At 42.6% G+C, this 13,328-nt stretch overlaps 2 protein-coding genes across 8 annotated transcripts in view; both read left to right on the top strand.

Annotated features, from left to right (window-relative positions):
• The window catches only part of cdk5rap2 (CDK5 regulatory subunit associated protein 2), a 34,961-nt gene that overhangs the window by 7,715 nt on the left and 13,918 nt on the right, over positions 1-13,328 (top strand). For 6 of the 7 annotated variants that reach the window (XM_067575227.1, XM_067575228.1, XM_067575221.1 and 3 more), the window contains exons 7-30: positions 236-408; positions 500-647; positions 993-1,046; positions 5,139-5,258; positions 5,345-5,464; positions 5,621-5,713; positions 5,845-6,063; positions 6,201-6,371; positions 6,508-6,618; positions 6,700-6,837; positions 6,960-7,139; positions 7,240-7,434; positions 7,645-7,836; positions 8,063-8,192; positions 8,285-8,424; positions 8,528-8,644; positions 8,793-8,936; positions 9,033-9,145; positions 9,273-9,412; positions 11,257-11,397; positions 11,524-11,633; positions 11,825-11,968; positions 12,907-13,008; positions 13,104-13,291. In XM_067575227.1, coding sequence (XP_067431328.1) covers positions 236-408; positions 500-647; positions 993-1,046; positions 5,139-5,258; positions 5,345-5,464; positions 5,621-5,713; positions 5,845-6,063; positions 6,201-6,371; positions 6,508-6,618; positions 6,700-6,837; positions 6,960-7,139; positions 7,240-7,434; positions 7,645-7,836; positions 8,063-8,192; positions 8,285-8,424; positions 8,528-8,644; positions 8,793-8,936; positions 9,033-9,145; positions 9,273-9,412; positions 11,257-11,397; positions 11,524-11,633; positions 11,825-11,968; positions 12,907-13,008; positions 13,104-13,291 — 3,383 coding nt within the window. The remainder of the gene's footprint in view (positions 1-235; positions 409-499; positions 648-992; positions 1,047-5,138; positions 5,259-5,344; positions 5,465-5,620; positions 5,714-5,844; positions 6,064-6,200; positions 6,372-6,507; positions 6,619-6,699; positions 6,838-6,959; positions 7,140-7,239; positions 7,435-7,644; positions 7,837-8,062; positions 8,193-8,284; positions 8,425-8,527; positions 8,645-8,792; positions 8,937-9,032; positions 9,146-9,272; positions 9,413-11,256; positions 11,398-11,523; positions 11,634-11,824; positions 11,969-12,906; positions 13,009-13,103; positions 13,292-13,328) is intronic. The other variant, XM_067575223.1, reaches the window with a different exon arrangement.
• On the top strand, positions 1,053-5,130 carry LOC137171299 (uncharacterized). Its single transcript, XM_067575232.1, has one exon. The coding sequence runs from the start codon at positions 3,941-3,943 to the stop codon at positions 5,045-5,047; it is 1,107 nt and encodes a 368-aa protein (XP_067431333.1). The 5' UTR covers positions 1,053-3,940; the 3' UTR covers positions 5,048-5,130.

Genomic DNA, 13,328 nt, shown 5'->3' with positions numbered 1-13,328 from the left:
ATTTACTTTTTCTTGAGTAAGCACCACTCCTTAGTCTTATGTTTACTTTTCTTGGTGAACATTTCTGAATCTTTGCTAATCTGCAGATGAAAGATGTGTCTAAATAGTTCTGATGCAAGGGCTAGTAATCCCGCATTTAAGAAGAAAGTAAACCAGTATTGGACAGTCACAATAATCATCATAGGTGATAATGGCTTTGATAGTTGTCTCATATGGTCTTTTTGCCTCGTGGCAGTCTCTACGAACAGCAGAGGAAGAGGTTGAGAAGATGGCAGCCATCGCTGAGCAGGAGAAGTTTAAGAATATCAACATGGAGAAGCAGCTCCAAGCCCTGGGTCTACCCAGCGCCATCACCCCTGTCCCCAGCCCAGTCCACGACCTGCAGCTGGCTCTGCAGGACAAAGACAAGTAAGGACACAAGAGATCAGCTTACACACATATTTACCCGTTTTTCTGTATAAGGATCTAAGCATTTACAATATTTTTTTGTTCATACCAGTATCATAGAGCAGCTCAAGATCACTTTAAAGAACCAGGAAGCTGTAATCCATCAGAAGAATAACAGAGACCAGGAGACAGATGCACCATCAGCTGAGTGTGTAAAACAGCTGTCAGATCTCATCGCCAAGAAAGACCATGAACTTGAGGTATGACTTCCATATATTGGTGAAAATGTGGAATTTAGGAGCTTTCTATCTACAATGTATTAAATAACTATAAAATAATTTCAATAGTGTGTGGTTACAAAATGTTTTAAGTTGTTTTTTGCCATAGTTTGGCTGTACATATTGTATTCAGAGAAATTAAATGTACTGGTGCTCTTCTTCCTGCAACTAAATAAAACAAAGTTCGAGGACTGCTTGTTATATGAAAAGCAATCTGAGTTCATTTTACACTTCACCATGCTGTACCAGATATCACTAAGGGTAAAATAATTAATGTGATTTCATGCAGCTGTGGACTGACCTCTGTCTGCTTTGTTTGTTTTCCAGGCACTGAGGGACGAGCTACATAAAGAGAAGGATAGAGTACAACCGGACCATCAGGTCGGTGCTCTTTGGATATTTCCTTATGCAATCTCTGTGTGGTGTGCAGTAAAAGAACCACTGCACAATGACCGTGACTTCTGGCTGACTGCTCAGACTCTGCTTTTTCTGCTTTTTGTGTGTTTTTGTGATCTATTTGTTTTGCCCACTGGGAGACTTTTTATTTCACATGATTGTTATGTCATTCTTTCCTATTCTGTTTCTTGTAAGAGTCTTGCCTCAAACCAAATGCTAACTCATTTAAGTGTGTATTAATGTGTTAAGACATTTAGACAGTAACAGACCAACAGGCAATGTTCTTTGCTGTGCCACAAAAAGCAGCTTCAGTGGATTGTCTATGTTGCTTTGGTGACCTTCAGGAAATGTACTCTGGCATGTTTTATGGCTTGCTTTTTTTCCTCTGTGTGCCTCCTGGTGTGGTTTTATTTTTGTTCCTCCGCTTCAGTAAAGAGGTGGGGTACTGTCGCTTTGTTGTGGTAAGCTTTGGGCTTTAACGGATTGTCTAACATTTATTTCACAATTGGAAGCTAACATTATTCGCACTAGTTTGAGAGTATTCAGAATTGTCCCACGTCTGAAAACATCTGCTAGAAAGTAACAAGTGTAATAGTTCTGTTTCCACTACTGGCTGTCCTTGATCATCATTTGTTTTGCCTGCTAGTAGATTGATGTTTTTAACCTGTGGAGTTATCTCTCTATTTCCTATAATCCTTTAAATAACAGCTTAGTAAACCAGCATCGGAGGATCTTACTGGACATTATTCTTTTATCTTTGTCCCTATATTCTTTATATCAGCTACATGGTTTTCCATTCAGTGGGTTTAGGGGCTGAATATTTCGGGCTGTACCCGATTCAGTCGAATTGGATTTGGCTGTTCAATAAGAAGATTCAACTATTTGTTTCTTTTTTTTCTCCTCTGGTGATCAGAAAATCCATTGGCATGAGTTTCGGTGATGATTTCAACCACATTAACATAGTCAAATGCATGAGTCATGGGAACATATCTTTGAGCATTTAAAATCAATAAAAGAAAGTTGCATATGATGCAAGATTTGAATTGCAGCCTATATGAATTGCTGACATATAATGTTGGGCTACCATATGGATTTGGATATGGATATGGATATGGACCAGTGTGTAGGATTTAGTGGCATCTAGCAGTGAGGTTGCAGATTGCAGCCAACTGAATGCCCCTCCCCCTCCCCAGAGTGTGTAGGAGAACCTATGGTGGCCGTGAAACTCGCAAAAAACGCGAAAGGCCTTTTCTAGAGCCAGTGTTTGGTTTGTCCGTTGTGGGCTACTATAGAAACATGACAGTGCAACATGGTGGCTTCCACGGAAGAGGAGAGTAGCTGAGTGAGACGTCTGTCCTCCCTCCTGTTCTCTGCTGTAAACACACATAGCTGTTAGTGAGCAGCTGCTTTCATGTCTCCTCGGGTGTCGGTGCTTGTTTTCGGCAGAGACTCTCCCGCTCTCTGCCTGCTCAGCCTGCTCTCGGATGGTAGATGAGTTGCTCCGGTGGCTGCAGCCTCACCATCACACGCACACATGCTCTCTCTCTCTCTCTCTCTCTTTCTATCTCTCTCTCTCTCCAGACCTATGCACTGAACTATTCGTTAAAGGAGCTACGCTACTTGTGTAACACATTTTTTTTTAGAAAACATCTTAAAATATTTTTTTTTTTAAATCCCTGATGCTCAGGACCGGCGGGGGGTCAACTTAGGCCTGGCGGGCTGACAGGCTTGCAATACACTGGCAGAAACTTGTCTTTGTTGACTGCTCGACTTGAAGAATCTCAGTTGACTGAGGGGTCTCCGACAGATGATTCAACTCATTGACTTTCAGGGGGCAGCCCTACTGAATATTATAACACAAATCCTCAATATTCAATGTGAACCTTGTTGACTGGACTGATATGATGTATTTTAATGCTTGATGGCTATCTGAGATAGCTAATAGTTGGAAAGCTTTAGAAATGTCCATCTCATTGAGAAAATGCAATGCAGTTTGATAGTGGTCACCAAAGCATTGTGCAGACTGTAGGTGAAAGTACTGTGTTGTTGACTTTCAGCCGTTAGTTGGGCAGTGTCCATGATTCCTCATCACGCCTTGGCGTCTATACTGGGGTCACGGTGCTAAGACTGGATTACCAGGCTGTCTGGAGACAGTTCCTCTTAGAGTTATTTATGGCCATCCTTCTTAATTAAAAGGAAAAACACATTGTAACCTGTCAGTGTCCATCAGTTGAGGGTAAACAAATGTGTTGTTTGTACTGTATAGTACATACATATATGTTTTTGAAAGACTAGGGGACACTTGTCTACCAGGTATGCTTTTGATGCATGACAAGACTTCCAGTAGCCTCTCCAGGATAGAGGTGTAATGGAATATGTGACAGCAATAATTGCCAGAAGACACCTTCTCTAATCTTAAAGCGGATTGTTTGATGTACTGCCAGGCAGGATGGACTTCACAGGTGTGATTGGCTTCTACCACCACCATGAGTCCCCTGGAGAGGCACCTGTAAAGGGCCTGTCTCCATACCTGATATCTTTATCAGGGCATTTGGGGGGAGTTTTTCTAGAGATGGTTTGGCATTGGCCATAACGCAGATCACTGCAGCAGTCCTAGAGGATTTAATCTGATTGAATGCGTGGGGGAGAGTGGAATAGAGGCGGGAGCAGGGATTATTTAAGGCTTAGGGCTTACAGTGCTCTGCTCTCATTCATTCTCCTCTGTGCTTCTCTCACTGATGCAGTGAGAGAAAATGATAGATCGCTATTTCATGGCTGGCAGGCTGAAGACCATTAGGTCACTGGACAGTGTGTATATAAGCGAAAGGCTTTTTGGACTTGTAAGTGAGTGAGTCTGGAATCTGAAGATCTAAGGTGCCATGAGGGACCCATGTCGTATATGCGGTGTTCGTCTGGTGGGAAGCCAGTGTCGCTGGATTTTCAGCTCCGCGGCACAGAGGAAGCTACAAGTCATCTTGTCCCATGTGCTGGGCTGGGAGGTGACTCGTGATGGTCGTGGAGAGTTCCTCTGTGGGAAATGCGTGTTCCAGTTGGAGAAGGTGGTACAATGTGATGTTAACATCAGCCAGCTGCAGGATGAGCACAATAATCAGATCCAGAAGGTGCAGGCAGAAAAAGAGCAAATCATCCAGTGCATCGTCCACATCTACAACAAAAACAACCCAAGCCTGCTAAAGAGGGACAGGGAGAGCACCAGTTCCAGGATTCCAATCAGGTGCTCTGGTGTGGGCAGTCCTGATGATGAGGCTGTATCTCAGTTGGCCTCTGAAGGACAGTGGTTCAGGGAGAGTGGAAGTGATCACGTGGAGAATCGCATGAGAAGGTGTTTGAGTCTGGATGTAATTGCTAGTAAAGGGGCATTCCCAGGGCGCTCAGGCCTCAGAAGCAGCAGGCTGGGATCAGCAGCCGGGCTTGATGGCTCAATGAAGAGCTTTGGTCTCCGAGGCACACGCCACCGCTCACAGAGCATGTATCTTGACCTGGTCCATCGTAAGGGCACACTGCCTAGACCTGGATTCAAAGGTCTCTCCACATCTCTGCAGTCCCTCAATAGAGACTTTGCCTCTGACACCCCTCCAGACCCTCCACCCAAACTAAAACTCAGAGAGCCCAAGGTGTTTGTTGCCAGACATGGTGTCACTGATGATCCGAAAGGAAAGGTCCAGGCCAGAGCGCTGCTCCGCAGCTCCTCGAATCAACCTTCTGTGATCTCTGACCTGATCCAGCTCCTGCGCTGCATCTCCAAGCAGAAAGTGTCTACCCCTCTAGGGAGCCGCATCCCAGTCCTTAAGAGGTTAAGTGCTGGCTACATCAACCCCCGAGCCAAGCGTAGACACAGAGAGGCAGAATGGAAGTCTCTGCATAACCTTGCAAAGGAATTTGATGATGAGTACACACCTGTTAGAGTGGAGGTAGTTCTTTTCAGTAACCAGGAAAACCACTGTAGCACTAGTAATAAGCTGTGATAGATAACAGCTTTGTTGCTGAACATACTTCCTGGTATTAATCATTTTTTCCCTTTCCTGTTTTTGTATGTGTCCTGGATTTGCTGAGAAGAAGAGTGAGGTTAGCCGATTGGAGTCCGTCAATAAGCTGCTGACTGAAGAGCTTACCCAGGCAAAAAGCACCAATGAGAACCTGACAAGAACACTGGACGATACTCAGAGTCAGAACAAGGTACATGGAGATGAGATTTAATTCTGATGAATATTTTTTAATTTGAGGTTGCTTTGTACTATAAGATTACCAATTTATATACACAGACCCTGTCAGGGAATTTAGAAGAGAAAGAGAATGAACTCAACTCTGAGAAGAAAAATGCTCTAAAGCGAGACAAAACAATCCAGGGGCTCACTCAAGTCCTCAGAGAAAAGGAAAAAGAGGTAGGTTAATACATTTATTAACAAATCTTATTTATTGTTGGGATCATAACAGCTGCTGTTAACTGTGACAAGACTTCACCTGTCTGTGCTCTCACTATTCTGTATTATGCAATGCTCTAAAACCACCCTGTCTGTCTTTCCCTGTGTATTGCACAGATTGCAGAGTTGTGTCATGAGATTGAGGACAGGGATGATGCTCTGGCCAAGGCTAGAGAGGCAGCACATAAAGCCCAACTGCAGAAATACCAGGCAAGTATGCACTATTTACAATGTTAAAGAAACGGTAAAGAGAAGGGAGTATTTTTTTTTATCTCCATCTCATTGACAAATACACATTGCAGATTCTGTAAAGATAAACATTTCTTGCATATCTCCCTCAGGGAGTAGAGGAGCATCAAAATCTATTAATGGCAAAGCAAACAGAGCTGGCCCAACTACAAGGGGAACACCATGCCAAGGTGCTTGAAGCCCAAAAGCTACAGCGTGCCCTGGACAGAAAGGAGCAAGAGTTGGCTGACTTGCAGCAGGCAAAGGACCAGCTAGAGGTGGAACTGGAGGACCTGCAACAGCAGAAGAAAAAGGGAGACAAAGCACTGAATGTAAGACAGCTACAAAAAGTAAAACTTTATTATTGTCTCCAGAACGAAACCATCTAAACCATTCTAAATCCTATTTTCTGTTATCTGTCCCTCAAATATCTGGCTTTTGTGTAACAGTATTCTGATTTCCCCTTCAGGATCTGAACAATCAGCTGAAAAAGCAGAGTGGTGAGATCGGGGACAGGGAGAGCGCTCTGGAACAGCAGTACCAGGAGCTGTTAGACCAAACTAAAAGAAAACTGCAGGCCCGTGAGGTCACCATCCAGCGGCTCACCACCACACTGGCTGATAAAGAGCAGCAGCTACAGGTGACACAACGATGCTGAACATATACAGGCAGATTTTAGACCAAAACTTAAAAGATATCTTTTTTTTTGTATTAATTAATTTCATTTGCGCAGGAGAATCAGCCGTTTTTACATTGTTTTCCTCTGTGTTCATCAGGAGTACATAAACATGGTCAGAGACCTTGAGCAAAGCAAAAGCCCAGGGGGAAACGATAACATGCTTTCCAAGCTGCGACAGAGGCTGAAAGAAAAGGAGAAAGCTCTGGAGGTGCGCATTTCTTCTGTGTAATCTTCTCACCATGGGTGACTATCATTTGAGTCTGACATTCTTCATTTTTCTCTCTCATAGGAAGCGCTGGATGAGAAGTTTGCTGCCATTGAGGAAAAAGACAATGAGATACACCAACTGCAGCTTTCTCTAAGAGAGAAGGAAAGAGACCTGGATAGGCTCAATAACTTGCTCTCTCACAACGAGGAAACCATTAACGTGAGTACCTATAAGCATGTTTACATTATTAAAATTAGCCATCAGGAGTCAGCAATGAAATTATCTTTGGGATGTTTGGACTTAAATGTGTTGCATCTGTCTGCCTGTTTCTCTTCTTCCAGAGTTTTGACAGTCTGATAAAGGAAAAGGATGTAGAGCTGCAGCATCTTGCAAACACACTGAAAAACCTGCAGAGAGCCAAGCAAGATGTAGAAGATAACCTGAACAGGTCACTGAGGGAGAAGGACGCCATCATCAGCCAGTTACAGCTCTCCCTGGAGGGCAAGACAAAGGATATGGATGTTAGTTGACAAATACAGTCACCTTCACCCACCCCTGACCTGACCCATTAACATATGCTGACTCCTTATCCTTAAATACTCTGTCAACCTTTGTTTGTAGGAAATGGCAGAATCCATGCTGAGCCAGTCACAGACTAATGCACGTGACCTCGCTGAGCAGATGGGCCAGAGGTTAAAGGTCACAGAGGCTATGTTGGCTGAGGCTGTGAAGGCCAGGGAAAGGCTTGTCGCTGACAATGAGAGCGCTGTGGAAGGACTGCTGGCTACAATTAGCAGCAAAGACCAACTTCTCAAGGTCTGCACTTCATTACTAAAGAATGTTCAATGGTTTCAATTATTTACACAGTTAAACTAAATTTAGAGAATATGTACAGGAATACAGCGCTTATTGTCATTATACTGACAGATCTACAAAAAAGCCATACATATATACATTCTAAATGTGGGAAAACATCACTAACTCTAAATCTACTCACTCCTCTCCTCATTACTTTCATCTCTCCAGGAGTCTGCAGAGCACTACAACCGCATGCTGTCTGAACGTACTCAAGAGATTCAGGAACTGAGGAGGCAGCTGTCTGACAGACAGCAGCAGCTTGACACTGCTGAGAAGCAAAGCTCCACAACAGCCCAGGAGGGTTATTTAGAGACAGCAGAGCTCAGAGCCCTGCTTGCTGAAAAAGAAAGCCTCATCAACGTAAGTTCCTCAGGGATGTAACACAGTCACTCAGCTGTAAAATGCACTCGGCCTAACAAGAAGAAGAAGAAGTCAGAACTCTCAAGGAGAATAACGAAAACTCCTTTCCTCTAGCCTGACTTTAAATGACTCAGTGGCCTATTTGAAACATAAAAAAAATTTAAAGTTTAAGGTATCAGTTGTACATGGATGAGTATGCTAACTTTTTATCATTGTTATTTTGCAGAAGCTTCTTCAGCGCGGTCAGGAGAGGGACCAGTATCTGGCAGAGATGAGGCAGAAGGAGGAGTCAGATCATGTGTTGGAGCTCAGACAAACTATCCAGGTCATGCAGGAGAAGTTGGATGAGCGGGAAGGTGAGGCCTTTTGACTTTTAAACCCTCTCACTGGATATTTATAAGCTAGAGTACATGTCGGTCCTACATTTGATTCTATTTTTGTTTTGAAGCTGAGCTGTCCAGGAGGAACAGTGAGGATAATGTGGAGAACATTCCACACTCCAAGAAAGCAGTCGTCATCCTGAAGAAGGAGCTAGCACAGAAAACCGATGCATTGAATAAAGCACTGAAGAGGGAAAATGAACTGAAGGTATGTTAGTTATAAGATTTTAATTGTGTGCATAATTGGACACTATTGCTAACAAGTTTTTATTTTTTTGTGTAATAACCTACATTATCTTCTTGATGTCCAGATTTCTTTGGCAGAGCTACAGTCATTGTTATCTGAGCTGGAGGGCCGCAATGAAGGTCAGGCTGCCAATATCGAGTCCCTGACTGCCACTCTGAAGACGAAGGATGAGATTATCAATGTAAGGTCTCCGCCATTCACAGAGTCAGGCTCTTATCGCTCAGTGAAACACACTGCAGCTTTGGCTAAGGAGCTTTTCTTCTGATTGCATTTGGACTCGGTGGACTCTTCTCCAGCAGCCTTGCGTTTTTGTTTATGTCTCTGAGCAGGTTCTCCACCAGCGCCTCGGTCAGAGAGGGGACAGTCGGGCTGATCATACCCAGGATCCGGTCATCGGCAGCGGCATGGAACGATCACTCCCCGGGCTCCCTCAGAGAGAGAGAACCATGATTGGTGGAGACAGCCAGCAAGAAGTAAACTAAATGAAATATCAAAAAACAACATATATTACACTCAATGCTCTGACATTAATACTATCGTCCTCTCATCGTCTTCTTGTCTCCCCTAAGGCTTTGCCCAACCTCATAGCTTTGCAACAGGAGCAAGATGCTCTGAACAAAGCCCTGAGAGCTGAACAACAGCTTTACTCCAGCCTGGTCAGGGCTGTAAAGGAGCAGGACAGGTAAGGAGGCGATAATGCAATAAACACTCATTGCTATGTATCAGTGAAAATGAAAAGATTAGTTTGAGTGGGTTAACTTATTTGATGGATGAAACGTATTCTTTGTGTATGAATGTGTATTTTGCAGCGCCCAGCGTCTCCACGCTCTGCAGCTGGAGCTGACAGCGGTGCAGCTCCTCAGGCAGCAGCTGGAGGAGAGCATCAAAACTAACGAGGAGCTAAGAGACGACTTGGAGAGAGAGCTAGACAGAGCCAAACTCAGAGAAGGTGCAGTGCAAATACATTAGGTTGTATATGACAATGAGAACTGAATGAAAGAAAGAAAAAAAAAGAGACCGTATCATGTAGGTTGGTAGAAGAGTTAAGAAACTAAAACACAGGAGGAAGTATATCCAAAGTGGCGAGTTTCATTACCGCTGGGGGAAACACACACGTACACAAACACACCTGTCTTCTTTGTCCAGTGTGTTTACTCCAATAATATCTCCTGCTGACAAGCTCACATCCCCTCTCCACCTGTCACTTTATTCAGCATGCACACCTGGTCCGTCCTCTCTGTGCCCCTTCTGTTCACTGCTCTTTCCATCATCACCTGTTCATCTGCATGTTTTGTCCATTCTCTTGAGTTGCTACTTGTTTTCTCTGTCGCCCCTTCAAATGTACTTGTTTCACACCTATCCTCTCTGTTTCTCAACTTGTCTGTCCTTTTTATTTAAAAAAAAAAAAAAAACATGAATAAAGGCTGCTGTTGGCCTGTCTTTTTGTTTCTCACTCTTAACATGCTGTCTGCTTGTTTTGACTATCCCATTAAAACATTTGGTTGTCTCTTGATTGCATCAGCTCTCTAACTCCCCTCTGGTTATTAATCCAACCATCTGTCACATCTATTAGATTTAATCGCATAAGTATGTCATTATATAACAACTTTAAGAATGGTATTAAAGGTTATTATACTGTCTGATGGAATAAGATGCAGAATCACAGAGTTGCCTAATATGGAATAGCTCGCCCTAAATGGATCCCTATCCCAAAAAAAAAATCCTTATTTCATTATCCAAGGACACAATATAGTTAATGTTATTTAGCACAGTTAGTGCTTCAGATGTAATATGACATCAGACACAGCTTTGAGACTGATTGAAAGTGTCACCGTACGCTCAGGTAGTCGTCTAAGCCAAATAACCTTAGTGTCTGCCCACATGCATGTGTGCGCTCGCATGTGTGTGCATGCTCATCCTTCGCCCCAGTAGACAGAGAGCCAGGTGTATAAATAGATCAGCTGTAAGTAACAGGCCCAGGGCTCACACTCCTACCGAATGGAAATTGGAGTTGGATGTAGCCAAGTACCACTGATTATATTTCCCCGTCTTATGTTTTGGATTATATAAGTATTATAATTTACATATCATGTGTGCACATGTGCGTGCATGCCGTATGTAGACAAACATGCACTATGTGTGTTTTCTGTAGCTGCAGATCCAAAGCTTCTCTTTACACACTGCAGCCTTTTAACTAATTCAATTCCACCACTAGCTTACATGATTCATGCATGGGTCATTTATGTATCAAACAAGCATCCCAAAAAGCATAAGAGAAAATAATAATTTCTCAAAAAAAAAAAAAAAAAACTTGTTTTAATTTACATTTATAAGGTGCAGACATATAGTAAGTTTTAACTCTCTCAAATAAATACTCTGTTATGAGATTTTTTTTGGCTGACGTTACATTAGATTTGGTCACTATTTCGATTATCAAGAGACCCATAAACTATGAAATTTCAATTTCAATTTGATCTCTTTTTTTCCAAAGATGCATGTAGTCCTGTGTAAACAATCTGTGCATTTTTGCTAGTCTGCATATATGACACCAGTGTTTTTATTGTTGTGAAAAACTGTTATAGTATACAATATCTTACTGAGCTTTCATTATAAAGTAACACAAAGTTTTAACTACAAATGATACTGCATATAAATGATTGTTCATTTAAAGTTAAAACATTCTGATTTTCCTACACATTTGATAGCTTCATGACACTGTTACTTAAGCAGAAATGTACTTTTCCTGTCACACCAGAGACATGACTGTGTGTAACCCTCTGTGTCTTTGTTCAGGTATGGACCTAATCGACCCTAAAGAACTGGAGAGCATGAGACATCAGCTTGAAGATGCCCAGCGCTGGAATGCCTCTCTGCAGGCTCGCTTGGGAGCCATCCAGAACCGTGGAGGAGGGGTTGGTGGGGCTAATGATGGTGGTAAGACCAGGAAAAATAAACTAGTCTACTATGTCTACTACTACTATGTTTTATTACAGCATTTTTCAAGACTTTTGGTAGATGGCTTTTTTTTTTGTTGAATTGACTCTAAATGTTTTTCTTCAGGTGACACTTTGAGTTTCATTGGAGATCAGACCTCCTACATGAGTATCTGTGTGGCAGAGGGCCAGGATGACAGCTTGTCTCTACTCTCTTCTCAGGAGCTCAGACAGAAGGTGAATTCCTTTTCAAACTAATGAGTCTGTTAAGAAAAAGAAAAAAATGTTGTCCCCTTGCTCTTGAACATATAGGCTTGTATAATTAACAGTATATATGACTGTAATTAGTCGGGAGGTGTGTCACCGAAATGCTTAACACAGGAAGACAAACATGCCACTGGATTAAAGATAGTCCTCCTTGACATTAGGTGCTGGAGCTGCAAGATTGTGTCAACAGATTGCAGACGTTAAACAACGAGCTGCAGAGCAGACTGTCACTGTTGGAGAAGTCCGACCGTGACGCTTACAGGAAGGAAGACAAAGACCTGGCCGGCAGTAGCCCCTGGAAACAGGTTAGAAACTACAAAAGACAGCTGCAAATGGAAGAAGTTGATCTTGAAGTTGTGGCATCAATGCTTCTTTTCTAAACCTTTAAACCCTCTAAACCTTACAACAAAGGACATCTTTTTGTTATATATCAGAAATATTTTTGTACACTATGTCCACATGTAGCAAATACTCAATGAATCATGTCCGAGTCATTGTCTAACATCCACCTTTTTATTAGCTCCTTTCTAACCTTTGAACCTGCATCTTAAAGTTGCAGCGTGTAGAATTTAGTGGCATCTAGTAGAACAGACTTGGCAGAAATGAAATATAATATTCATAAGTATGTTTTATTTAGTTTATAATCACCTGAAAATAAGAATCTTTGTGTTTACCTTAGAATGAGCCCTTTATATCTACATAGGGAGCGGGTCCTCTTCCATGGAGGCTGCCATGTTGCGCCGCCATGTTTCTACAGTAGCCCAGAACAGACAAACCAATCACTGGCTCTAGAGACGGCCTTTCCAGTTTTATGCAAGTGTCCCGGCCACCATAGGTTCTCCTACACGCTTGGAAAGGGAGGGAGATTCAGTTGGTTGCAATCTGCAACCTCACTGCTAGATGCCACTAAATACTACACACTGGTCCTTTAACCTTCTACTCTGTCTAGCCTGTTATTAATGTTTCTTTACTCTGTGGTAGTCTATTGTCTTATTTCTCTAACAAGTGTATTTCTTGCCTGTAGTAGAAAATATCCTCTTTTTCTATCCTTCACCTTTCCTAACCAGTCCCTGTTTTTTTTATCTCTGTGTTCCATGAAACGGTCTCTCTTCGCCATATCACATTAGACACGTCATGCCATTCTGCTCTTGCTGTGCAGTGTTTTATGGATTCTGTTCCCTCATTAAGTTTTTCTTTTACCGAGCCATGTGTGTCATACTCGCCTCCCATCCCATTACTCTAGCAGCTAGAGAAGACGCGGGAGGCACAGCCTTTGACTCACAGTAGCAGGATGAATCACTCTGGTCAGGATAAAGAGAGTCAGACAGACACAAATCTGGGACAGGTATGGCATAAATGATCAATTATAGCATTAGTACCTGAAATATTTTTAATATTCAAGTAATTTTAACTATATTTCTATTTCTAACTATATTTTAGATGGTTTCTGGAAAGCTGTTGGATGATGAGAGTGTGGACAGTGGTATTAGCCAGAGTAGAGAACATGCTCAGTCTGGCAACAACAGCTTGAACACTGAAGAGAAAGATTCCAGGGAGAGGAAGAGAGATATAATGGCACTTAAATCCCTGCTGACTGATTGTGGGGCCACATCAGTCTCGCACCTTAGGTGGGTCTTTTCTTCAGTAGTACCCACATTATATTCC

The sequence above is a fragment of the Thunnus thynnus genome, chromosome 19, assembly GCF_963924715.1.
Source record: "Thunnus thynnus chromosome 19, fThuThy2.1, whole genome shotgun sequence".
NCBI classification, from domain to species: Eukaryota; Metazoa; Chordata; class Actinopteri; order Scombriformes; family Scombridae; genus Thunnus; species Thunnus thynnus.
Note: the sequence above shows the minus strand (reverse complement) of the source record. Positions and strands in the feature narration are given on the sequence as shown.